The following is a 27422-nucleotide window of genomic DNA, read 5'->3' as shown; positions in this document are numbered from 1 at the left end:
CAAACATAAAACTATAGTTCTACCCCGCATATACACCATTAAATTTGTAAAATCTGATCTCTGCTTGAAATGGAAAGAATCCCCATCGGCGAACTCTTATTTGCAATCTAATTAATGATCTTGTATCATCACATTCATACAATAATTTGATGAGCAATACTGGTGTGCAACATGTTTGCAATATCAAAACTACTAATCTCGCTATAGAGGCATTTAATGCAAGCTTGAGGCTGCTTCTCGAAGGGAATACTTTTCTAAAATATTTACAAGTTATAAGAATAGAGTAATGCTACTCTGATACTCATTTCATACAGGCTAATATAATGTGTTTCAAGTAGCATTTTTTTTTTTTTTTTTTTTTAAAGTACCTAATATAAGAAGCTACTTAAAACATGATATGTTAACCGGTGTAAAATAAGTGTAAAAAATAGTATTGATAATATGCAGAGTGAAATTTAATGCACTGTAAGAGCTTGATGTTGCTGAAAGTATGGGGTTGTATCAGCCATTTTTATAGTTATTCATTGACATACAGATTATTCAACCATTTTCTTACACCTTTAAGGTACCCATAGAACAACAAAATAATACGTGTTTTTTTACACCTTACTCATCTCTGTAACTAGATAAAAATGGTAAGGAACTCACAGAGCAACTTCTGCATAAACAAAATCTCCCCTCAAAGTGAAGATAATTTATGAGTCAAGCTATTAATTATATCATCTATATCTTTGTCAACTGGTGATACTTCTTGCCCTTGATGCTTCCACTTTACCAATCTAGTGCTGAGATCCATTAGCACCATGACTCCATCTTCATCAATTCCGAGCTGGATTAGCCTCTTGATACAATTAATCAAGTACTTGCAAGCCCTTAACTTCACCCGGAAAATAAATTGCAATCCACTCTCTTCAGTTTCAAACAATGAAACAGACATGCTCTCAACGGCGTCTGTTAAACTGAAGACAAGGCAGGCACCTGCTACAGCCTCCCTCTTATTACATTTATCAGTCCACCTAACCGATTCTTCACACTCTACAGAGCTCCATTTTGCATGCATCAATTTAGTGCTCTTTTTTTCTGTTGACTGAAGTATTCTACCTGTTGCAGCATAATGTAGCAGCATCTGACATCCATCTTCATATATATGATTCAAGCACCCTATCAAGATGCCCAATGGGATTCTTCTGAATAACTGGTTTTGCTTAAAGTTAAGACCACAGGATGATTTGGCCTCACAAGATGCAATAGTGTTGACGGTACTGTAATTCCAATACCACATGCATATGTCCTGGAATTCTTTGAGCCAGAGCCCAGTGGCTCTAAAATCATGCTCCTCCTTGAGAGTATAATCCTTGTCGTGATGAAAATTAGGTTTCTTCAGTTTCTTATCTGCTTCCTTGTCATGTGAAACTGAACACTTGAGCATCCAGGACTCTGATATTTTAATTAATGAATCAACGAGCAAATCCTGATTAGATTTACTAATGGGGCTCAGAATCCATGCTATGTACCTTGCTGCAGCAGCACGATAAGAAGGCGGTTCCAAGTCATGTGTTCGTTCAATTCTGGCCGTCCCCAATTTGAACTTTGAATGAAAATTGTCTGGAACGCTTTCCTCAGAGAAGAGTAAAATAGAAGCAAAACAGAACCAATCTGGAAAGTTGATTGCAAGAGCCCTGCTATGCAACAAATTTTTTTTTTTTTTGATAAACAGTAAACCAAAAAAAAATAAAAAATTATGATTGGATCAAGATGCTGTAAAAGCCCTATTGCTTTCATGTGGACCAATGAGGTAAGAATTTACCAAGAAGATTTGTGATCAATTCTTCTAATCTTCAGTGCAGCTGGTTCACTTACAGAAGAAGTTAACTGCAGAAAGCTTTCTGATGAGAGCGGTCCTGCCAAGGTTCTTAGTAAGTGGTGGTTGTATGGAAAATATGCATTAGAAAATGGCAGCTTCGATCCCAATTCCACTGATATGCCCCACCGTGTTGGTCTAGAGATCACATCTACTATTACTGAGACAAACTTAGTTAGAAACTCTTGCACTAAGGCCAGACCCCTGTTGTACAAGTAAATTAGAAAAACCGATTAGATATGCTGGTTAATTTAAATATTTGATACTCTTGACAAAAAACACAAATAGGTCCCTAGATCCAACTTTTGTTCAAATTTTTTATAGAACCATCAGGGTGTCACATCACACAATCATTTTGTGACACATGTCACTTACAATAAAAATAATATATATATATATATATATATATATATATATATATATATATAACCAAAACAAAAATGGAGGGGGTTGCTAACCACCCCCCGCTAACCGGTCTTGGAGGTGGGTCGATGAGGGTGGTTCAGCCAACCCCAAGCCGATCAAAGAGGCTGGTCAAGCCACTCCCTCAATACTTTTATTTTTATTTTTTATTGTAAGTGACATGTGTGATGTGCCACAATATGATTGGTGTTGACATTACACCCTAACGATTTTCGTCAAAAAAATTTTTTGCAAGTTCGGTCCAAGAAACTATTTGTGTTTTTTGCTTACCACAAAAAGTTTGTCACTTTTTAAACCCTAAAAAGTTATTTACAACTCAGTAAAATGGATTGATTTTACATTTTCCTCCAAAACAAAAATTATGGTTATAGCTAGGAAAAGTTAAATCTACTTATCAGAGCCATCACAATGAGACAGTCAAGGAAATCATGATGAGAAAGTAACAAGCACACAAGAGGCAAGACGCATTTAGAACAAACTTAACCTAAAACCTCAATTGCTTCAAGGATGAAAGAGAAAACAATCAATGACGCAAAGAGCTGTAGCATTGTGATCAAGAAATTTGTACTCACGTCACTAGAAGCCATCTATGTAACAAAGCTCTGGTCTCAATAAACATAGTTGGAGAAAGTACCAAGCAAACGATTGTAGAGCGCCAGTCCATCCTCTCATGAAATTCCTCATTCAAGCAAATGAAAGGCCTCCCCATAGTGTCTTGCAAAATTTCCAAAACATCATGCTTTAGTGTTAATGGGTCAAGATACCAGGACAGCAACCTGCAAAAGGATAACATATAAATTCCAATTCACAAACTTACAAATGCTGACGAACATATAGCAGCTAATGGCTAAAAGTTCTTCAACTTTCTCATTGGATAAGAGTATGTAAAACTCATCACAACCCTATAGATAGCAGGATAAGTTAGAAAACTAAGATGCATGAACGTACAACATTTGGCAGAGCTCTCTATCCACAACAAACCTGAAAGGTATTTCATGATTCTCAAGGGAGAATTCTCTGGGCAAATGGCAGAGCAGCTGTGAAACTGCTGTGCTTCTTCCATCAATTGATTTTGAATCAAGAACAAGAGCTGATGGTAACAAATATCGATAACAAGATGCTGAAATCACTACTCTTACAACAGCACACGATAACATCTGTGCAAGCACCCCTGCATTACATGAAAATTATGTTCTAAAAAAAAAAGAAAAAAAAAAAGGTGTTTGCAAACTTAATGAAAATGATTAAAATTCCACATAACAAATAACATAAACTATTCTCTATAATCCCTGTGCAAGAATAAGCACTAAATCATAGTCTCAACCCTTATTCCTAATAATAATTCAACAAACCCACCATGTCCCTCCAATTTCCCGACAATATCAGCGCACGCTTCGACCAACTCCGTGCAATCTTGGCGTGAAAACGAGCTACCGACCTGCAAAACCTCGTCTTTCTGAAACCTAAACACCTGGCAAGAAATGGACGACGACAAAACAGTGACAATCGTCTGGACCAAACATTCAAGCACCGAATTGAAAACCTAAACAAGAACGAACCACACAATTAGACAAAGGAGAGGTCACAATAGAACGCTGTCTCCAAAAACCATAAAAATAGGAGCTTCGAAAGTGCAAAACCTGGGGTGCTCTGAAGCACATTAGGGATAGCGCCGTGTCCAAAACCCTAACCCTAGAGTCTTCGTTGTTGTTGAGGTTCAGAGATTGGTTGAACATTGAAATCGAGTGGTCAAGAGCTTCTTCTTCTTCTTGTTTTTGTTCTTGATTTAGGGTTTTGAGCTGCGAAGCAAGCCTCGCAAAGAGATCGGTCACTTCTGGTACAGTGGTCATGGTCGCAGAGAATCGGAGACGGTGATCCAGGGTTCGCGCCAAAATTAGCAGTATTTGAAGCGTTAAGTGGTGTTTGGGCCTGCTGTGAAGCCCATTAACTTCACAAGTCATCGATCAGCCTATAAAGCTTGCTGCAGATGGGCTGAAGAAGCCCGCTTCTTGGGGGCCTTATTCCATGGCATACCAACTAATCTGGTTAATTAAAAAATAATTATTATTATTATTTTATAGATATATTAATTATTCTCTTCAAGGAAATTAGAGCATGGCACTAGGTAATTCAATCTCTATTCAAGCGACCCTTATAAAGACGTGGATCTTTTATGGTTCTATTGTTTGCTGTTTGTTTTTTTTTTTTTGTATTGCCTTTTTTGTTTGAGTTTTCTTGTTGGGAAGCTCACTCTATTTTAATTGTTCGCTTCCTTATAATCCATTTTCCGAAAAAAAAAAAAAAACAAATTATTTATGATTTGAGGGAGAAAAAAAACCCGTGCCACGTGTAGGATGAAAAGGTAAATGCTTTAAGCAGCCAAAGTTTTGGATGCAGTTTGTGTAGGAGTGGAGGATTTTAAGGCCAGTGGAGCAAAGCTTTTCCTTTTGACTGAGTAATTAGGCTACTAACCCAAATTTAGCTTAAAAAAAAAAAAAAAAAAAAAAAGACAGAAAAAACCAAAAACACAACCAATGGATAAGAAGTACGTACGTGAAAGCTTCCACGTCAGCTAGGGCTCTCTCTCTCTCTCTCTATATATATATCTATATGTGTGTGTGTGTTTTGTATTTAGAAAAAGATCGATCTCCCAACACAGACATACAGACAAACAGAAGGTTTGTTTGTCAGGGAATTAATCATCATCATGATTGATTCAAAAGTTATAGCGTCGGAAACATTAAGAAGCATTAATGTAGTGTTTTGCATGGTAATCTTTCTCTCATGGGTTTTGGCGGCGACAGCCATTGTCTCTTACGACAGCAAAGCCATCCTCATTAATGGAAGAAGAAGACTTCTCATATCAGGCTCCATTCACTACCCGCGAAGCACTCCTGAGGTATACCAATAAATATGCAGGGTCGGAATCAGGATTTTTCGTCAAGAGAGGCCGAAGTAAACCTATTTTTGATAAGGGTCAAGCTATATATATATATAAAAAAAAAAATTAAAAACCAAGGGGAGCCATGGCCGCCCTTAGTCTATACATGATTCCGTCCTCGCAAATAACGCTACAAGTTTCTAATTCAGGACCTTTTTCGTCTGCTTAATTATTCCGCTTTATATATGGTTTCTTTGGTGATTAATTGCATGCAGATGTGGCCTGAGCTTATTGAGAAGGCTAAATATGGAGGCTTGGATGTCATCGAGACCTATGTCTTCTGGAATGGCCATGAACCTTCTCAAGGACAAGTAATCTATATATATATATATATATATATATATATATATATATATAATTTATTTAACTTTTTTTTTTTTTTTTGTTAATTTTGATATAAAAGTTAATTCCTTTCTTCATATTTTTCTATGTTTTTGCAGTATAATTTCCAAGGAAGATATGATATAGTTCGCTTCATAAAACTAGTCCACCAAGCAGGTCTTTACGTGACTCTTCGAATTGGCCCTTACGTATGTGCTGAATGGAATTTAGGGTAAGACACAACACCTGTATATACACATATACAAACATCGTTACTTTAAGAAATTAAGTTCTTGAAACAACTGATAATTTAACGTGTCAAATATATATATAACAAAATTTGGTAACAAAAGCTTTAGTTTAAAGAGTTTAAATGATAAATTAATTTTATTGTTGTAAATCTAAAAATAGAAAAGACTTGTAACATTCATACTTTTTTTCTATAAATAGAATTATTGTATACAATTAAAAATATCAAGAAAAAATGTCGTCATGAAAAACTTTGATATGTTGACATAGGTCATAGGCTGAACCACCTTAATTTTCTAATTCTCTCTTCTTTGTTCTCGTCTCTCTTCCTGAATTATAAGTTATAATAATTCTTATTCTAACCAAATTGTTATATATGCTAGAGGCTTTCCTGTTTGGCTGAAGTACGTTCCGGGCATTGAATTTAGAACTGACAATGGGCCATTCAAGGTTAGGTGGTGCAAATTGTAGAGCTTTATTATAGTTACGTGAGAAAATCGTTATGATTATTCTATTGATTCATAATTTTGTATACATAATTGATTTTGTGTATGATATATTACATTGAAGTGGGAGATGCAAAAGTTTACATATAAGATTGTCGATCTAATGAAGGCAGAAGGGTTGTTTGAACCTCAAGGGGGCCCTATAATTCTAGCTCAGGTATGTAAGGCATCTCACATTAGTAATTTAATATGGTATCTTTTGAAATATAATGAAGCTCTAATATCATGTTGAAGTTTGTGGAGAATAATAAAATATAGAACATAGATAATTTACTAGCGGTTTAATGTATTAGACACTTTCGCCAGTTTGAATGGCCCCTAGGGCTAGATTTGATTGTTCACAGCACATAGGTTCCTATTTATAGTTGAATAAGTCGACATATACAAGTAAACCTAAATTGACTTATACATGGAAACAAAAATCGACTTGCTATACTAGCTAGGAAATATACATCAATCATGTAAATATCAGAATATATTCTAACAGTATCAGATAGAGGTTTTAAATTCAAACATTGATTGTTATTCGTCATTTGATCACATGTATGAAAACGGTATATTTTCTCAACAAAAAAAAACAGTATATAAGTGTCCTCAATGGGTAGCTCAATCGATAGTGGACCACGCCTCATGAAGTGGAGATACTAGTTTGAATCCTCCCTCCCCCTTCCTGGACATGCCCAAAAAAAGAAAAAAGAAAAAAGAAAAAAAGGTATATAAATATTATAAGAAACTTCAAAAAACCATTTATTTATGTTTTTAAAATACTTCCAAAGTTCAAAAACTCTTAACTAAGGGTATCAAATTTTCAATTATTTTTCAATTACTTCATTCTATTAAAATTTTCTGTAAAATCTTGTCAAAATTCTCAAAATACCCATTTTTTTTATTTTAAAAAAATAAAATAAAAATTTTAAAAATTCAGGTATATATATATATATATTATGAAAATGGGTATTTTGGGCATTTTGACAAAAATTAAGGAAAAATCTTAACGAAATGGGGTAATTGAAAAAAATTAAAAGTTCAATATACGTACCCTTAATTGAAAGTTTTTTAACTTTGAGAATATTGTCAAAATGAGTAAAAGTTTAAAGGAATTTTCTAAAGTTTCCCTTAAGTATTAAATAAATGATTAAATTCATCTGTTTTCCGATATTAACTTTAGTTTTTAGGTTAACAATGTATATCAACTCAGATGCCTCTTTTTTTTTTTGGAAGGGCAGGTGCCTCCTTTTAGGCCTTACAAGCTACATTAATTTGTTTGATTAGTTCTAATTTTTTATTTTTCCTTGGAATTAATACCTGTTAATTAATACAAAGCTATTATAATAATAATATATAATAATTTCAATTACATTTTGTGTGGCAGATAGAGAATGAATATGAACTAGTGGAATATGAAATTGGTCGTCCTGGAGTAACTTATACCAAATGGGCAGCCGGAATGGCTGTTGGTACACATGCTGAGGTCCCATGGATAATGTGCAAACAGACCGATGCACCTGATCCAATTGTAAGAATTTTCTTTTGATCAAAAAATATGCATATTTCTTTGCACGCCATTCAACGATTAACGACCCCGTCTAATCCGATTCAATCTATTAAATTGACATGAATTCTTAGAACATATATATCTATTTGGATCAGGAAACAATCATTTCTTCTCTTAATTAAGCTTATTTTTATTATCTGTATTACAGATAAACACCTGCAATGGGTTCTACTGTGAGAACTTCATTCCAAATAAATACTATAAACCTAAAATGTGGACAGAACTCTGGGGTGGCTGGTAAGTCACAAAAATGTCTTTAATGGAAATAAATTTCCTTCAAATTAACTAGGTTAGAATAATTTCTTACAACCCAATTTATAAAACTATCATGTGCCTCTTAAGAACGTGAGAAACACTGTTTTTTTTATTTTTTCTAATAAAAAATCATGTGCTTCTAACGTACTAAAGAATACATGACCAATTTATAAATTGGGCTAGAGGAATATCTTCTAACCCTATTTCTTCGATTTTGATTGAAGCCCTTAAATCGAATTAATTATATACACCCAGGTTACAGAAATTTGGTGGTCCAACTCCATATAGACTGGCAGAAGACATGGCATTTGCAGTGACAAAGTTCATACAAAATAATGGTACATATTTTAATTATTATATGGTAAGCCAATCGTTCCTAATCTTTCCCAGAAAAAATATTCCATCTAATTGTTTTGAATTAAATAAATTAATCAAATGAAATCAATCAAGCATATATATAATTTGGTTTTGTCCATTTTTCATTATTGTAGTATCATGGAGGAACAAACTTCGGCAGGACTGCTGGGGGTCCATTTATTTCCACCAGTTATGATTATGATGCTCCAATCGATGAATACGGTGCGTTTTCAGGAACTATTCCTGCAAAAGTTATACTAAATTTCATATATGCAGGATCCTGATCATCATCTCTGATTTACAGGGCTAACTAGGGAACCAAAATACACCCATTTGAGAAACTTGCATAATGCTATCAAGCAATCTGAAGAAGCTCTGGTCTCCAATAACCCCATGATTGCATCACTTGGGAAAAATCAGCAGGTTTTCTTCTATATTATATATTCAGATTAATTGCTAAACTCTGTGTATTACAGTAATCTTTTGAGTAAAACTAATTAATTTTGGTTCTCATTTCTATTTATTACAAGCTAGGCTTATATTTTCAAGTCAAAATCTGGTGTTTGTGCTGCATTCCTATCAAACTACGACCAGCAATATTCTGTAACAGTTAGATTTGGAAATGGTCGATATAATCTGCCTCCTTGGTCTATCAGCATTCTTCCTGACTGCAAGACTGAAACTTTTAACACTGCAAAGGTAAGAAGAAGAAGACTCTTTTGGCTCTTGGTTACATATATAATAACTAATTCCTTTTTTTAACAAAACTTACTGGGCAATTTCGCAAAGTATATTGAATGGGAGTAAGTTTTTAAAGGCTAAACTGTAATTTTAAATGTCGCAATTAGACCAAACACTTAATTAATTGCATTTTGAAATCGCATAATCCAAATGGACATGAAGACGGGTTTTTGAGGAACACTAGTAATTAGTGATCATCTACAGTTTTAGCTTGAGGGTGTTTCTTCAATCTGAAGTTAAATTCAAAAGCTTAGTGAATTTGCTAAGTTTGAGAACTTAACTAGCTGGTGAGACCTGAATGAGGTGCAGCCATTGATTGCATGCAGAAGACAAATTTCTAGCTGTTCTTCTTGGATAATCCTCTTTATTCTTTACATTTCCAAGTATATATAGGCCTTGACATCAGATGAAAGTTTGTATTCAGATCAATGCCCATGGCGTGCATATGAGGATGGTGCCATATAGTTGGGGATTCTCGTGGGAGTCATACGATGAATGGGTTGCCACTGCTTCTGATAAAGCTTCATTCTTGGTAGATGGGTTAAGGGAGCAAGTAAGTGTCACCTGGGACACCACAGACTATTTGTGGTACATGACAGAGTGAGTATAATTATACTACTTTTTTTCCGATCATTTCCTATCCCCTTAACACGATATCATTGCAAAAGTCTCGAGTTTAAACATTGTCTCTTATTCATGTGTTGGGTCTTATTTAAAATTAAGTCTACCATTTTTTATCGGCTTAAGCTCTTTTGATTGTGATTTTTTTGGTTGCAATAGTATCACTATAAATGAAGATGAAGGATTTCTAAAGACTGGAAAGCTACCTTACCTCAGTGTTGCATCAGCAGGCCATGCTTTGCAAGTTTTTGTCAACGGTCAATCAGTTGGTAGACATTCTATATAAAAGCAAAAGTTTTGGGAAATAAAGCTCAGTGAATCCGAGTTTATCTTAATTATAATCATCATCCTCTTTTAACTCATGGATTTTCTACTTTGGCAGGAAATGCTTATGGGAGTTATGAAACTCCAAAACTAACATTTAGCGGCAGCCTGAACCTGAAAGCTGGTGTCAACAAGCTTGCTTTGTTAAGCTCTACTGTTGGCCTCCCGGTCAGTGATGAGTCTACTCTTTTCCAAAACATTCTTGTTGGGGCAGGGGAACCTCACATTTTTGTACTCTTTTGATTGTCATATATATATATTTGATTGATTTCAGAACATTGGCCTGCATTTTGATACATGGAATGCTGGGGTTCTTGGCCCAATTACATTGGAGGGAGTCAATGATGGAAAATGGGACTTGTCACGATGGAAATGGTCCCACAAGGTTTGTTTCCTCAACACCCTTCTGTACTGATATGATCTCAATTGCCAATTTCTCATATTCGCATGTCTAGTTCGGGTTATATAGTCTATTCAATTAAACGGGGTTAAACCCTTCAACTCTAATCCGCTAGTTTTGTGTTTGTTGAGGCATAGGGTAATTCAACCCATTTAATTAAACGGGTCGAAACCCCTCAACCTTAACCCGCTAATTTCACGCCCTAACATAACTCGAGTCAGTAATTAAGTTCATCGAGCTTTAAGCTACTCTGCAGTGACTTTTGGAATGATTTCTCCATATAAAACTTGAAATACATAAACCATGATCATAAGATGAAAGCAATGCAGAATGTCATTCAACAAACAGTTGGAATTTCTTGATCCACATCATATTAGGTATGATTAATGAAGTTGTCATAATAATCTCACATTTCTGTGGATGGTTTTGAGCAGAAAGGCCTAGAAGGTGAATCTTTAGGTGTTTTTTCATTCAAAGGAACCTCCTCTGTGAGGTGGGCAGGAGGATCATCATTGGCCATAAAGAGGCCTCTGACTTGGTACAAGGTGAGAACCATATATATATATATATATCCTGCTAACCAACTACTTTTTTTTTTTTTTCTTCCAATTCTCTTCAAGAATTTGAGACCCAAATACAATAAAGGTAGTTTTGTACAAAATTAAGTTGATTTCATGGCTGGTTTTTTCAGACTAATTTTGAAACGCCAGGAGGAAATGAACCATTGGCTCTAGACATGACTAGCATGGGAAAAGGTGAGGTATGGGTAAATGGGCAAAGCATTGGGCGCCATTGGGCTGCAAACAAAGCAAGTGGCGGAGGCTGTGGCAAATGCACTTACATTGGATATTACAATGAAAATAAATGCCTCAGTGGTTGTGAGGAGGCCTCTCAAAGATGGTGAGACCAATTTAATTTACTTAATTGCTTTCATATATATATCTTCCCTCATTTCATCAACATCAGAGAATTGAGACAGATTTCTAACAAAGTTATTGTTAATCCCAGGTACCATGTTCCACGCTCATGGCTGAAGTCAAATGGGAACCTATTGGTCGTGTTTGAAGAATGGGGTGGTGACCCCAGGGGGATTTCCTTGGTCAAAAGAACAATATAAACATTATTTGTTTGAGCATTCTTGGCCGCCAGATTGAAATCATTTTTTTGGTTATTTTGGTGAAAGTGGCTAAAATCTTTCATTTTTAGCCTCATCATTTTAACTCAAAATAAATGGTGAGTGAACCATACTTACTAAAGATTGTGAGTACTATTCACTCACCAAATGAATAAGAAACAATATAAATTTTCTATCTTCTTTCCTATTCTTTGAAATAGTTAAAAAAAAAAATGAAATATTTGAAAAAGAATATTCAAATGGAATAGTGAAAATTGATAGTTAAAATAATGAGGCTATTGGGATGCTTTAAAAAAATGAGTAGTTAAAATAGAGAAAAGTGTACTTTTGGTTATTTTGGTGAGTAAAATTTAGTGAGGCTGGTAAGAATGCTATTGAGAGTTTTTTTTTTCTTTTAAAGTATATTTTGATATTTTTATGTTTTGTATTTTGTTTTAAAAAGAAAAAAAAAAAAACAAAACAGAACAGAACAAAAAAATAGTTAGGCGATTGATTTGTACAAAAGTTGTTGTAATGTTGTTTGTGAAGTCTTCCCGTGAGATTGTCACGACAATCGTTAGATTCACTAGTCTGTCAAGTTCCGTCATTAATTAATTAATGTAAACTTCATTGTTAAGGGCATGTTTGAGTGTGTATTTGAGATGTTTAAAAGTATGTTTAACACTCAAAAAATCTATTTGAAAAAAAAAAAAAAAAAAAAAAACCCATTTTTTAAAACATATTAAAAGCCCTTTTAAGGGTTTAAAAAAATGGCCAAAACACATTTTTGACTAAAGTTTCATTTGAAGTTTTTTTCAAAAAGTATTTTTTGATTTAAAAACTCTATTTCTAGTGCCCATTTTCTAATTACATTTGGGGATTTTCGTAATTTACTATCTCCAAAATAGGGGTATGCAAGAATATTATGGGGAACCGACATTTTGTTTTTATTATCAAACCAATATGCGTGGGTAATTATGTCTTTTGACATGACAGACTAGGGGCATTTTCGGAAGAGAAAGGAAAAGTGCCACGTGCCAATGGGAAATGATGTGCTTACAGGCCCATTGAGTTTGAGCAATTTCTAAGATGGGGTTTTTGGTATTAATTATCTTAATCTTACTTATATGGGCTTAATATCTTTCTCTAAACGACTCATTGAGGCAGGTAAACGACAATGGGTCACATTGTCATTATTGCGTTGAGAACACTAGCAATTCATCAACTCACATCCTTTCCAATTTCTTTCATTTTTCTTGTCAACACATCCTTTCAAATCTTTAATGTAAGTAACTTGGCTGATAAAGCTTCATTATTTATCTACAAAAGTTGGGAAATTTTGTTTCAAATCCTTGTTCAATCTCTAACCTACACCAGGTGAGCCTATAGAATTTCAAAAGAAAATCTATATTATCAAAAGAATTGTGCGATTAGGTTTTCAATTTTGACAATTAAGTTATAAGGTTTTTCTTTGGTTTTAAATAGGTTATCTAGTCAATATATCGTACAATTAAATAACAGTATGTCACATTGGATCAATTAATATTATATGACTCTTATTTGACACATTATGTACCCATTGTATGTGCCATGTGGTACAATTACTTACAAATATACGCCAAATAAAAATTAAAAACAAACTTAAAATTATTTTTTTAAAAAAAAAACACACACACAAAAGTAAAGTCACTTAAATCACGTCAAGTCAACTGATATTGTTTTTAAGGAGTAGCTCAAATTGGCTGGATACCATGTTTTATGAACCGAAAGTCATTAGTTCAATTCTCTGTCCAATCCAACTTAGATGCGGTAAAAAAAAAGTACAGCAATTATGAAGGAGATAATAGAATCTTATATTGATTTTATAATATGCACACCTTTGCTGGCCCGAATAAAGAGAGAAAGTATCAAATTTTGGCATCTATTCTCAGCGTTTTTCTCACACACTACATGTTCCACTAATGTATGTATCTCGTGATTGATCCTAGAAAACTGTCAATGAGCCTGGAGTGGCCCCATAATCTGATCCTAGCTAGTAGATTTTCAACACTAATCATACCTATAACCTCTTAAAAATCAATCTCAAAGAGGCATGAAACATCATCTCCAGCTTTGTTGAGCTTAAAAAGTTAAACTTGACGTCTCGTTCATGCTTTAGCCGTTCGGTAATTTTCCGAGTCGGAAAAAAAAAGGTGAATTAGTAGATTCCGTGAGCAAAAACAAAAAACGAAAACGTACAAGAACCCCACCTTGGTAGTTATTACCTTGAGCTTACTTTTACAATTACCTGAAGTCCCTCTCTGCCAACATGACTACAAATCACAAAATTTGTTCTCTACTGATAGTTCCTCCAACTGGTATGACATTATTGGACCATCCATTAACAGGACAAATCCCACGAAGATATTGCTTTTAAATGTTGTGAAGGTACAGATCTATAAAAACATGATTGCTTTTTGCATCACCAGAGATGTCTTTGTAGGTAACAGATAGCATCAATAGGACCATAATTCTCAACGATCAGCTTGTGAGTATTTGGGAGTTGGGAACCATCCAAAGACCCAATAACCCCTAGCACTACACCCTCTAGGGCTCTAGAGGGCTCTAGATTCTTCCCCTCCTCACACAAGTTTTTAGGTTTTTCTTTTGGCTAAAGGGTCTCCTTCTATCTATCTATATACCTATCACTCACCACAAAAGGGCTTTTTAAAGCAAAGGGTTAGATCCCAAGATGATAACTTAACTTATATCAGTTATCTTGGCTTTGGTCCTTTAAATTTGACATCATTGGCTCTCCAAGGATAGAAAAGTTATTCTGATTTTGAAAGAGTAAAGCACAAAGACAGCTCCTAATGTATCATTAAACTTTTAATCTATGATTTGCTTAAAAGCAAAACATTGATCATTAGGTTAAAGAAATTGGACTCTTAAAGGAAAAGAAATGTTGAGATGAATGCATTTTTCGAAAAAGCAAATGGTTTAATCAACTGATTTAAGCCCCTCCCCACTTTCTATAATTGAGTTATTTGTTAGCTTACATCAAACTTTAGCCACTTCTAAGAAATGTTTTTTTAGCTTAAGAGATTCACATATTAATAATAAACGAACAAAGTTTTCCTTCAAACTAAGAGGAATTCGGTTTTAATGTCATGTTCTAAAGACGTGTTAGTTTAATAAACAGGATTAGAATAAAATTTGTCCATAATATCCTCGGTCGCTCTCAAAGCGAAAATGATTGGTCCAAGTGCGTGAGTAGGAAGGGAACATGCAAACTGCTTACAAATATAAGATGTAACGTCTTGGACTCTCAACCGTCGAGTTTTGCACGTGTTGTCAATTAAATTGTCCCGAGCTTTGTAGCCCAAGTGGTCAAAAAGTGCACCCAACTGAAACAATTCATAGGACATATGGGGAAATTTGGAGCAATTAGCTCCTAATTCCATCTTACAATCTTATCTCTTAATCCTAAAACAGTTGGCATAATAATCACTCTTTGTGAATGGTTATCAACTTAGCGTATGTTGAGTGAAAACTGAAAAGTTGAAATGGGTTTGATTAACTCAACATGAATTGTTGTTAATTATGATGATTAGATTGCAAATTAAAGAGGGTAAAAGGCAAGTAATAAAATGTTGATTTGGCCACTAGGAGTGGTGGAGCAGGGAATGGAGATTCTCATTTGGTTTGTTTATGAATCAGACAAGGACTTGGTGACAGAATGGTTTTTGATATGCACAATCATCTAAGACTGATTGAAGCCCATAAGAGGCAAAAAGGGACAGCAGGTGGGGCATTCCAGTTTTTTTGGGGGAGAGCCTTGTAAATCCCACAATAATAGAGTCAATATAGGCAGCTCTTGATTTGACCATACAGTGCTGCCAAACAGAAATCCCCAGGAAATCAATCCGAGGGAGAAAACTCAGCAAATTTTTGATCCTGTGATTTGTTTCTGGTTGTTTGTTATGATAGAAAATGTCACAAGATGAGGTCCAAATGGTTATATCATGTCCCTTGTCCTCCCTTGAATTTCATGCCTAAAACTCTTACACAATAGCTTTTTATTATGATTCTAATCGTCTCATATGACGTAACTACAATCTTAAGCATGTGTATATAAGCTTTTGAGCACTCTCCCCTTGCATGCCGGTAAAGTTTGTATCATTTGGTATCAGAGCCAGCCACCGCTTCGAGTATGAGGAATTGAATGAGTTGCGGTTTTGTGGTTGAATCACGAATACTGAAAGATAAGTAGAGATGTCAAAAGAGAAAAAGGCTACTATTGGGTCAATGTCGATAGAGTGAGCCGCCGTTACGCCGTAGACGTTGGGTACAAAGCGTGGTCGTATGCTATAATCCTAAATTTTCCACATGGCTTAAGTAGAATTTTAACCATGTATATATAAACTATTGGGCACCCCATTCCTTGCAAGTCGGTTTTCAATGGTGAATTCTTTATACCCAAGGTTTGTATCATGTCCCTTGTCTTCCCTTGAATTTCATGCCTAAAACTCTTACCCAATAGCTTTTTGTTACGATTCTAATCGTTCCATATAACGTAACTACAATCTTAAGCATGTGTATATAAGCTTTTGAGCACCCTCCATTTGCAAGCTGGTAAGGTTTGTATCATTTGGTATCAAAGCCAGCCATCGCTTCGAGCATGGGAATTGAATAAGTTACAGTTTTGTGGTTGAATCACGAATGCTGAAAGGGTGAATTCAATTCTCTTGGGTTGGACCCATTAGAATGAGCGTGGTCGTATGCTACGATCCTAAATTTCCCACATGGCTTAAGTAGAATTTTAACCATGTATATGTAAATTATTGGGCACCCTCTCCTTACAAAAGGGTGAATTCTTTCTACCCAAGGTTTGTATCACATTTATGTCAACTTGTACAAATAACTGAACTGGTACGAAAAAAACACCTCTACATGTTACAAAATCCGACAGAAAAATATATAGGGATGTGGACTTGGATTATGACAGAGCATGGCCATTGTTCAGCTTCAAATTATGCCAGTTGGTATGAGGGATTGAGATTAGTTTGATATGAGAAATGTGAAGGGTATCTGTGCTATTTATGCTTATGGACAGTCATTTTCGGAATCTAGCATTGATTTGCTTTGTAAAGAAATCTAATGGTACCAACTGGCTAAGCCATTGGTGCTGTCAACTAAGAGCTAACTGTCTTAGAGTGTGTGTCTGGCTTCCAACAAGTTATGAATTGAATGGGACCTAACATTCTAATGGGTCCAACCCAAGAGAGCTTCTGTACAAAAAATCAAAGAAATAAGATGACCAGAAGCATCTCAAATTCTGTCTTGTTCTTTGTTAAGGACATTTTGGTTACTGGTGTGATTGGTTCCTGTTGGCCAATTGGGGAGGAGATGTACTACATGGGACCCTAAAGATTGGTGGTTCTATCCCATATTCATGTGACCAGCTCATTTGTTTGTCCCAAGTACTCAATGGTCTAAACTAAATCGAACAAAGGAATGCCTTAGAAATTAGAGTTTCCCTCTTGTGAGTGTGATAAGGGCTCGTTTGGATTCAAGAACACAATGTCATGGGCAGTGAAACAAGCCTTCAGCTCTAGAAAAGGAACCCCAAGCTGGAAAGAGCCGGGTTTATCGGATCCTGTCCATTGGACGAAGCAAAACAAAAACACACTTGGTGAGAGAGAGAAAGAGAGAGAGAGAGAGGGAGAGAGAGAGGTGGGATCCAAAGCTTTCTTGTTCTTTACTTTTAGATATTAAATGTCAAACACAATCTCAGTTGGTTTGCTTTGAGGATAAAGAGATCAAATGAAAAGCAAAACTACACTCACAAACAAAGAGAAAGCAACACAAAAAAAATGAAAGAAAGTTCTTTAATTCTTGCAGTACATCTAAAAATGTTCCCTCTTCTCTCTCTCTCTTTTCATCCTTGATAATTTTCTTTTCTTTTCCTCCCACTCTAACCCACTTTAAAGAAAGAGAAGATGCTTTAGATGAAAATGAGAGTGATATTATAGAAACAAATCTTCATTAAAAAAAAAAAAAAAATTAAGTACTAAGTGTCCTAAACCCCGACACAGTGATAATGTTGAAGAAGCCTATTGGCTTCTCTAAGACCACTGAAGTAAGCTCCATGCGTTGTAGAATAGTGGGTTCTGTGTGTTGCCTCTCCTGCAAACAGAATTTGAAGTGGTGGAGGGGGAGCAGCAGGCTCACAACTGCTAAGTTTTGGCAGTGGCTCCGCCATTTTATCCAAATCATCGCCACTTGACCCAACAGCAACATAACTGTAAGACCCCAAAAATAAAGGATCATTACCCCATTGGCTCTTCAATATCTTTGTGACTTTCACTGCACTTCCATGAGAGTTTCCCACAGAATTGGCCTTTCCATTGCATAATTCATGGGAGTTAGAGTTGGCTTCCTTGTGGGGTTTTGATAGAAAGCTAGAGATTGTTGTTGAGACCCCATTAAGGATCTGTTCATCTTCAAGTGATTCAAGCTCTAATGCTTCTTTCCCTGCAAACCAAGATAGCAGGACACTCGAATTGTTGTAAATTGGGCCCAGAGTAGCTGTCCTCCTCATCCACCAAGGTATTTTCTTATGCCGGAATTCAGAGTCCGGTCGATGGAAAACCAATTGGAGAGATGGAAACTGGTTGAAATCATTGCCTTTCACTTGCACAAACAGCTTGTTGACAACACTATATCCGAGCCTTGATATTGCCTCAGACTTAAATGAAGGCAGGGAAGGATTGAACATACCTGAATCTTCACGAATTCCGGCTTTAAGTACTCCTAGTGAAACCGTGACAATGACATGATCAGCCAACATATTCGACCCATCACAGAAATGTAGCTTCACAGGCCTAGCAGCATGACCATTTTCCATGACTGATGATGATTCATGGCCTTGAGGCTGCCATTCAATTCTTGTGACCTTTCGGCCTAACTGGACTAGACCAGGTGGTAGCACAGAAGCTAGTGATTCAATTATGCTCAAGTACCCTTTAGCAATGGTGATTTCTTCACCAGGAAACATACGATACTCGCTTTCTGCACTATAATCTAAAGTCAAAAGATCACCAGCCGATGTATAAGTCCTCTGGGTGTTCTCATGCATTGCAAACACAGCTTCTTCAACCAACCTTCTGCTCCAGTTCCCATACCCTCTGAGCTCTAGCTCTTCTTGGTCTTTTTTAGAATCCCAATAAGCATCAAGGCCTTGTCGTAGAAAATAACCAATACTGAGCTTTTCTTCACCACCATTGGCTGCAGAAATCTTGAAAGCCTTGGCTGCAAGCCTAGAGTAATCAGTTTCTTCACTCCCCGCACTGTCTTCACCCAGCTTCCCCTGAGCATAATCCATCAGGTTCTTGAAGAGGGTCGTCACAGGCTCCACTAATGGCGGATTTAGCTCAAACCCGCCTTCGGCAACCGTTATCGGCTCGTCAGAGAACCCATCCATGCACTCCCATGGCTGCTCTGACTCTAGTGCATGGATTTCTTGTGCAATTTGATGAACTGGGCTCCCTCCAATGCCATGGATCCACGTTGCACCCATCTCAATCCGGTCACCACCAAACTCAGAAGTGTTGATTCTGCCACCAATTCTTCTCCCACCTTCCACAACACACAGCTCAAACAAGTCTTTCCCTCCAGTGGCAGTGTAGAGCTTGTTGGCTGCTGTAAGGCCAGCCATTCCTGCTCCAATTATCACAATTCTTGGCCTCTTACTCATCATTGTTGAAAAGAGAAATTTGACAGACAAGAGAAACAAGTGTGAGGTGAGATTGAGTAGTTGCCTTTGAGAATATTTATAAAGGCTTCTCTTGTGGTATGACTCTTTTATTATACTTGTTTAATTCTCTTGTAAATAAAGACACGGCTCTACTTTCTTGAGCTCTACCATTAATATATATAGCAGAGCTCTCATACCCAAGTGGTGACTATTTCCCTCTTGGATGCTTTCAAGGTCTCCCTCAAGGGCCTCATCCCCCATTGCCATTTATGACCATAATATCACGAACTTAATTTTTTTTTTTTTTTTTTTTTCACTTTATTAAGCCCACCATGTTACTTCTTGCAAAAAAAGCTCAAAGTTACCTTAGGCTAAAGGAGATAATGATATTGTGATGCCAAGAAAAATAAAAGGTTGATAGTGCCTTTCACCAACCTCTCCCATGTAGAATGGGGTTAGGGACGGCCCACCAACTCTGCAAGTCAATGGTCCTGATCAATCGATGGGCCGTCGTTGGGTGGGTCATAACGAGGTAATCATACAAAGCTAACAATCATATTCATTAAAGAGATGGACTGGTCCTCCCACGAAAGAAAAAAATTATAAATAAAAATAAAATTTGATAAGTCGATGGACTAGTATGTTTTGCTTGCATCATTGCTTAATGGGCCATTATTAGCGTTGTTACTATGTAGTTGACCGCATTCCGGCGCTTCAATTAAAAATACATGTTGAGACACAAAAGACAAATATAGATGGCTCGTCGGAGGTTCTAGTGATGGGCATTCCCATGTCTCAGTTAAAGATTCTAAGAAAATGAGCTTAGAAACTTACTCCTAAGTAACTTGGGGAGCGAGTACAATAACTTGGGTTATGTGGCACCCATCTAGTTGAGGAGCATCCTATCAGTACGGACAGCCCTATATGGGGGCGAGTGGCAAAAGTAGATGTTGTGAAACACAAGTAATGGCCGGCAAATATTCTCATTCATAATCAATTCTCAAAGTGGTGATACTGTTTATAGTAATGGCGATGTGACAGAGAATACAGGTTTCTCATGATGTACCTTTCGGGCTAGACTCATTAGACGATTTCCCTCTAAGGGGAGAGGGAACTACCCGATAATGCTAGTCCTCGTCTTTTGACGGACACAGCTAAGCCTGAAAGGTGGGCCATGATAAACTATATTACCAGATACTATCCCTAACTTTCTACAAGGTAAATTTCAATGAATCATTGCTTATCAAAAAGTTTTTTTAAGTTCAAAAAGAAAATTAATTCGTTAGTTTTGGAGTCATACGGCCCATTTGGAACTTACTTCCTAGATAGATAGAACAGGTCATGGTTACTTCCTAGATAGATAGAATAGGTCATGGTCCATACAAGACATGGAGATTTTAATGTAGGAGGGCAAGTGAAAGAGATTTTTGAAGCCTACGATGTACTTCTCTTTCTACCTCGTTTAAAGTCTCACTTTCTTATGTTAATCTTGGAGAATGGGTGGAACCTACTTTTGCTAATCAGTTAACTAATTAATAATGGACAAAAGATTGCCTGATTTACCTTTCACTAAAGAAGATTTCCAGTCACATATATATATTTGCCTTTTTCATTGTGTTTTCTAGTTGGGTATTGGATAAAACCTTGTTGAGATATATATATATATTTGCCTTTTTCATTGTGTTTTCTAGTTGGGTGTTGGATAAAACCTTGTTGAGAAGTGACAACTTACTTTATACACAAACAACTATTTCTCCCATCAAAGTTGTTTTCAACGCAAGACATGTGTACAAAATACACATAATTTTCACATGCATTTTAGGCACGTGTTATTTTAATAGACTGAGTTGAAAAAAAACTCCATCCGTCAATAATCATTTGCTTTCAAAATCAATCGAGTATTTATAGGCGGTTGGATAACAGCCTAAGGTTTTGACTGATGATGTGAGATAAAGGTAAAAATAAAATTCGGTGACGGTAAGCACCATCATAATGTTGATATCATGACCCATCCTTAACAATATTTTAAACAATCTCATGCAGATGATGATCAATCTCTTTAGCAAAAGATTTGATGTTCAATAATTTATGAGGCCCCAAACTTCCATCTAAATCTTCATTAAAGGAAGTGCAGATATGTGTGTATCATAGCTAAGATCAAAAAGTAAAAGGGATTGCTATTAAACAAATTTTGAAAGTCTCATAAGAAACTTTAAAAAATAAAATATACCCTTCTTTAGAACTTCTGGTTGACACTCACATCAATTTTACTTTTGAGTTAGGGGTCTTATAAAACAATTAAAATATATCCAAACTGGCCATCTACATATAACAATTCTTTGTAAATCTTCTACAAAACATTGTTTGTGAAATTATCCCCCAAAAACAAACAAAAGAAAAAATTGGTTGTGCTAACAATTTATTCAATAATTCATTATGACATTTTTAGAGATTATCTCTCAACCACCACCGGATGAACGTGGAATGACTAGGGAAAACACTTACATAAAACCCTATAAAATGGGATGCAACGCATGAGGTAAAGAAGTCGACCCATCTCTCAAAATTCAGAGCTCATTGTATTGGAGTTTTCTAGGTCTCTGAACTAGTAGATCCTTTAACGTTTTTACTATTTTATTGGTAGTTCATCACCGATCAGGTAGTACCAAAAATTAATCTAACAGATCATATAAAAGACAGTTTTTCTCTATATTAAATTGGATAAAAAAATTTAAAACCTAATTTATTAAACCGACATGTACCATTAAAGCATGTGATTAAAAATGAGTGTTTATAAGATTGGTCGGATTAAAAATTACGGTCAACCTTAGAGGAAGAGAGGGTTGCGATTCCTTGCATTATAATTTAAAATATCAATGACTATTACACTTCATTAATTCGTTATGATTAATATAATAAGTATCTTGGGGTGATGCATCATTATCAAAGCAAGTCAAAACCCTTATTAATCACCCGATATTGCTCCACATCGTCTCCCGTGACCAAATTTTCTTGAGCACCGAAGCTTGGATTCCAAGGGTCTCAGTAGGATCACGTGCAAGGCTGTAAAAATTTGATTTTTTTTTTTTTTTTTTTTTTTTTTTTTTTTTTTTTTTTTTTTTTAACATTGTGTTGTGTAGAAAAAAATTAATAAATAAAGTTTTTTCTTTTCTCAACCCAATTTATCAAACAAATATTTATCTTTAAAGCATGTAATTAAATATACTTTCCCCCCCCCCCCCCTCCCCCCTTTTTTTTTTTTTTAATTTGTTAATCAAATTTTGTTTTGATGCGAGTAAGATATTAATGATTAACACCCACATTTCACTTTCTTTTTCTTTTTTTTCATGGGCCAGAATTGATATGATTGGGATGGGTAGAAAAATGGTGTTGGGTTGATATCATTGCTTAATTGTTGTTGGGTTTCACTTTTCTCTATATGCCTTACATCATAATCTACTTTACATATGATTGTGAAACTTACTTCCTGCTCATTACAGTGACCATCTGAGAGTCCCAGATTGGTGAGAAAATATATCCCCTCATCTGGGGAGGCATGAAGGAGCCCTTTAGGCTAAGGGTTTAGGGCCTTTAAGCCATAGGATATATTAGGGTTCTTGAGCCACAAACTGGCCTTTTTTACCCACTTGATATCTAGTGGATCTACATCCATCTACTCCCTATATTTCTTGGTTATTTTGGGTCACCTTGATTTGATTTCTAATTCTTTTCACTTTGTAAGTAATTACCCAATATGAATTAGGGTTCAAATTTAATTTTGCTAGAGGCTAAACTTAATTTTTAAACCTGAAAATACATATATATATTTAACTTGGTAAAAAAATTAAAAAGGAAAATGAAATCCAAAGCAGGCCATGGCTCCCTTCATCTGTATGTAGTTCCATACTAAGTGTGGTGATTAGGTGAGTGATAGATGAAAAAAAAAAGATCTCAAAAGTAAAATGCTATTAATAGAAATGAAGTACAATTAACTATTAACGACCACTTTCTTGATTAAGCATTTAAGCCCATGTCCACTTTCTTGAGACCCAATTTTTATTTTTTCTTTTTTCTTTTTGAATATCTTTTCTACTCTCTATAAACCATTTATTTATTTATTTATACTTCTGATAGAAATGAAAGCTCAATAGCTCATATTACCCACGCATTAAAAAATAAAATAAAAAGTTTCCGAATTGTCTTTGTCATACAAAGTGGGTATATGGACCCATTGATAGATTTTGCCAATACACCGATAGTATCCTCTTGGTCCTCCAAATAGAGACCGTCCAAGGCATGAAGAGTGCATGGTTATTTTAGTTGTGATTTTTTATAAATAAATTTAACAGAAATTACAATAACCAAACAACAAAGAAATTATAGAAGCTAAAAACCAAACAGACTGTTAGAGCAGTTTTTTGTACAACTTGATCGACGATGGATTACTTGCAAAATAATAAGAACGTCAAAGGGTCCTCGGCCTTGGCCGGAGATACTCTGATTCTGAAGGTATCATGTTTGTCTAGAATGAGAATAAAGTAATTAGCTTAAATTTTTGAAGATATGGATCGACCCTTTTACCTGATGGGTTGAGTCCCTTTTATAGGGTTTTCTATAACCGATTTTCTATTGATGCTCTACATTTATGTGGTAGTTAAAATAATAGTTGGTAGTTGAGCGATAATGGTTGACAATTGACACATAATCTCCTGAAATATCTCCTTAATATGGAAGTAATTAATAGAAAAAAAACATGATTGTAGCGACTCATTGCAAAGAGTTGTGAGTATATCTGAAAGCACTCTATTTATTTTAGTTTATGTCCAACAGCAGACTAAACTAATAGGTCCAAAAAATTACAGCACAAGCTGTGGTGTCATTCAATTTTGTTTTCTATACCTCCATTAATGTTCCCTTAAAAATATTAACAGCTATTTTGCTACCTGTACATGTGGCTATGCTATGGCCTATAATGGTGTTTAACACACACGTGCAAAAATGTTTTTTTTGTTTTTTTTTTTTTTAAGACGTGGTGCCAAAATGGTATTTAACAAAAGTCCATCTAATCTCCTCAAATTACCACCTCAATGATAATCTACCTTCCAAATTATCAATTGCAATCATTTACCCCCTAAACTACTAAAACAATAACAATGTACCCCCAATTTTAATAAAATGACGAAATTACCCTTACTAAAATAAAAACAAAAATACTAAAATTTATTTATTTATTTTTTTTCAAATTTTTAAGGGTATTTTTGTCTTATTGAAAATTCTATAGAGGTAATTTCGTCATTTTGCTAGCATTAGGTATATTGTCATTGTTTTGATAGTTTGAGGGGTAAATTGTAGTAATTAATAATTTGGGAAATAAATTATCATTGAAATAGTAGTTTGAGAGACTTAAGTGAACTTTACCCAATTTATTTATTTCATGTCAGACATTGGCAATGAGATGATGAAATCTTCATGCCATGCCAGATTCAATAGGCTATTAGTATCGCTCATTTGTTAAGGCCCACTAACTGTTCCCTTGGGCCTCTAGTTGTTCCAGCTAAGATAAATAGAGGGAATTGCTGGCCCAACAGAAAATTTAGCCAAACTAAATGGTGGTGCAGTAAGTAAACCCAGAGATCATGTTTAAAACATGACACAACCATAATGGCTTTTTGCACATACTCATATCACTATGTAGACTCTCACTGTTAACACACTTTTTATAAACAAATTATAAATTTCTTTTCAAAATACATAATATTTTTACCAAGTATAAATAATTTTTTAAAAAAAAACACTAAAAAAATATCTATATAAAAAATATTGGGTTAATAACTTTTTTGGTACATGAGTTTTAAGATTTTTTAATTTTTTCCCCTAGGTTTTAATATATGAAAAAACTAATACCTCAGATTTTAGAAAAGACCGAATCATCACCTCCAGTTTAAAAAAATTCTATGGAGTAGCCGGCCACCCCTAGTTTGACCTCAGCCACCCCCAAACTCAGTTTGAGGGTGGCTGAGGTCAAACTTCCCTAGAGAGTGGTTCGGTCACCCTTATAGAATTTTTTAAACTGAAAATGATGATTCGGTATTTTTTTAAATTTGAAATACTAGTTTTATCATGTTTTAAAATTTAAGGAAAAAAATTAAAAAACTTCAAAACTTATGTACCAAAAAAATTATTAATCCAAAAATATTTAAGAAGAATTTTCAAGTTGAATTTAGAAGGTGGGAGAGTCTTTTGCAAAAGCTTTAGGACAAACGAACTGACAGAGGACGTAAGTTTTTGTGTATTGATTCCCTCGAGGCATTCTTATCGTGTGGTCTTTTGAAAATTATTAAAAAAATAAAAATAAAGTTAGTTGGCGTTTTGCACGTGTCACCAATGGGGCAGAGCTGGGGGTATTTCACGAGGATCACGATGCCCAACTCAATGGACCTTTCTACAGGGTAGGTGTAACCTCTCCTTTCCAATTCCATGCTTTTAATTAATTTCCTCTTATCACCTACCCATCCTTTTATCGCATTTTAACACCTAAACTCAATTATTTTTTTATTGTGATACTGTGATGTGTCGGTCAATATGATACTTATTATTAGGGAAAAATATAAAAAAAACCTCAAATTATCAGCCGTTTTCGATTTAGCCCCCTAATGTTCCAAAAGTGATAAAGTAGTTCCCAAACTACCAAACTATTGCATTTTGGCCATTTCGTTAGTCAAAACTGTCAGTTTGAACAGAAACTGCAAAACGACGTCGTTTTGTTATGGGTAAGTTACTACAATGCCCTTTTATGAAAAAAAATAAATAAATAAATAAATTGGGAAGAATATAAAGAAGCCCACCAAACTACTAGTCATTTTCATTTTAGTCCCTTAATGTTCAAAAAGTGATAAAGTATCCCTTAACAAAACAACGTCGTTCTTCAGTTTCCGTCCAAATTGACGATTCTGACTAATGGAGTGGCCAAAATGCAATAATTTGGTAATTTGGGAGGCTACTTTATTATTTTTGAAACATTAGAGAGCTAAATCGAAAACGGCCGATAGTTTTGAGGGTTTTTTTATATTTTTCCCTTATTATTATTATTATTATTATTATTATTATACCGCTCCCCAAACTTTTTAAAACCTATATGTCTCCCCTTATGACCCTGCTTGCTTGCTACGTATTCGAAACGAAGTGATGTAACAAGCCATGCATTATCATGGGAGTTAGTTTAAGTGAGATTTATTTTTGTAAAATTTGAACAAGCAAATTATAAAGTGTTACTGAAAATTAGAGGTCCTTGAATTGAATGTAGTTGGAGATGTAAATTCATTGTTTGGTTTCAATTAAACATTGTGTGGGGCATGTGGGATATAATCAATAAAAGATTAGACGTAATATAACTTTTAATAAACCTACCAAACCCATCATAAACCCTAAAAAGCAGCTTTTCAGAAGAAGAAGAAGAAAGAAGAAAAAAAAAAAAACCACTATTCAGTATTTACTGCTCAAAATCTTCACCCAGAAACGTGGCGAGCACTTCACCATCCGATTCATGCCAATCAAACACATCACAGCCGTCCACCGAATCCTTGATCTCCGCAGCCTCCACCCACCCGCCAGCCGCCCCTTCGCTTGAACCCCACGCGACGCCGCGCCCTACCAACCTCCCAATGCCAACCATGACCGAGGAGTCCGAGTCCGAGAACGACGACCCACAGCTCTCTTCGTTTCCGTTGATGGTTACGTACGACGACTGGAAGACCAGCGGCGACGAGTATGGGTCCTCTACGAACCTCACCGAGCTCTTCTCCGCCGCGTCTTCGTCGTCTTCGCCGTCCAAGAGCTCCATGAGCTGCGACACCGTGTCTTCCTCCGTCGAGAGCCAAGCCAGAATGTCCTCGCCGCTTAAATCGTCCGTGGCCGAACCGTCTCTCTTTCGCGCGTCCTCCATTTTCTCGCAGAGAGAGAGAGAGAGGAACTGAAGGAGCAAGCAAGCCAGTCCTCTTTCTGAGAGGAACTTTTGTG

The 27422-nt window shown here is 35.6% G+C and overlaps 4 protein-coding genes across 5 annotated transcripts; 1 reads left to right on the top strand and 3 right to left on the bottom strand.

The window, feature by feature from the left end:
- Nucleotides 1–499: 499 nt before the first annotated feature.
- Nucleotides 500–4146, bottom strand: LOC132165349 (acyl-CoA synthetase family protein). Of its 2 annotated transcripts, none has more exons than XM_059575871.2 (6): nt 3925–4146; nt 3641–3827; nt 3266–3455; nt 2857–3060; nt 1808–2065; nt 500–1679 (listed from the first exon to the last, which is right to left on the bottom strand). In XM_059575871.2, the coding sequence occupies exons 1-6, from the start codon at nt 4132–4134 to the stop codon at nt 680–682; spliced, it is 2049 nt and encodes a 682-aa protein (XP_059431854.2). In that variant the 5' UTR covers nt 4135–4146; the 3' UTR covers nt 500–679. The 2 variants fall into 2 exon arrangements, with proteins under 2 accessions (XP_059431854.2, XP_059431855.2); XM_059575872.2 differs by having other exon boundaries at nt 3641–3755.
- A 1294-nt stretch (nt 4147–5440) lies between these two features.
- On the top strand, nt 5441–11671 carry LOC132165352 (beta-galactosidase-like). Its single transcript, XM_059575875.2, has 17 exons — nt 5441–5536; nt 5666–5778; nt 6179–6245; nt 6366–6458; nt 7674–7817; nt 8005–8093; nt 8367–8472; nt 8603–8690; nt 8773–8891; nt 9003–9167; nt 9634–9809; nt 9990–10099; nt 10213–10322; nt 10429–10539; nt 10989–11099; nt 11246–11454; nt 11563–11671. Exons 1-17 carry the CDS (start codon nt 5441–5443, stop codon nt 11669–11671), a joined length of 2016 nt encoding a protein of 671 aa, XP_059431858.2.
- Nucleotides 11672–17524: 5853 nt separating this feature from the next.
- Nucleotides 17525–19775, bottom strand: PAO5 (polyamine oxidase 5). Its single transcript, XM_059575873.2, has one exon. The coding sequence runs from the start codon at nt 19407–19409 to the stop codon at nt 17730–17732; it is 1680 nt and encodes a 559-aa protein (XP_059431856.1). The 5' UTR covers nt 19410–19775; the 3' UTR covers nt 17525–17729.
- A 6993-nt stretch (nt 19776–26768) lies between these two features.
- Nucleotides 26769–27422, bottom strand: LOC132165354 (uncharacterized). The gene has a single exon (XM_059575877.2). It carries the CDS (start codon nt 27346–27348, stop codon nt 26896–26898), a length of 453 nt encoding a protein of 150 aa, XP_059431860.2. The 5' UTR covers nt 27349–27422; the 3' UTR covers nt 26769–26895.

Source organism: Corylus avellana, chromosome 11 (genome assembly GCF_965113065.1).
Source record: "Corylus avellana chromosome 11, dhCorAvel1.hap1.2, whole genome shotgun sequence".
NCBI lineage: Eukaryota > Viridiplantae > Streptophyta > Magnoliopsida > Fagales > Betulaceae > Corylus > Corylus avellana.
Note: the sequence above shows the minus strand (reverse complement) of the source record. Positions and strands in the feature narration are given on the sequence as shown.

Coding starts and splice junctions, on each gene's coding strand:
- LOC132165349 (XM_059575871.2), bottom strand. CDS start 4,134: ATGACCACTGTACCAGAAGTGACCGATCTCTTTGCGAGGCTTGCTTCG. Junction 3,456..3,640: donor CGGGAAATTGGAGGGACATG/GTGGGTTTGTTG, acceptor CATGTAATGCAG/GGGTGCTTGCACAGATGTTA. Junction 1,680..1,807: donor ATTGATCACAAATCTTCTTG/GTAAATTCTTAC, acceptor GTTGCATAGCAG/GGCTCTTGCAATCAACTTTC.
- LOC132165352 (XM_059575875.2), top strand. CDS start 5,441: ATGTGGCCTGAGCTTATTGAGAAGGCTAAATATGGAGGCTTGGATGTC. Junction 8,691..8,772: donor TGCTCCAATCGATGAATACG/GTGCGTTTTCAG, acceptor TCTGATTTACAG/GGCTAACTAGGGAACCAAAA. Junction 11,100..11,245: donor GGCCTCTGACTTGGTACAAG/GTGAGAACCATA, acceptor TGGTTTTTTCAG/ACTAATTTTGAAACGCCAGG.
- PAO5 (XM_059575873.2), bottom strand. CDS start 19,409: ATGATGAGTAAGAGGCCAAGAATTGTGATAATTGGAGCAGGAATGGCT.
- LOC132165354 (XM_059575877.2), bottom strand. CDS start 27,348: ATGGAGGACGCGCGAAAGAGAGACGGTTCGGCCACGGACGATTTAAGC.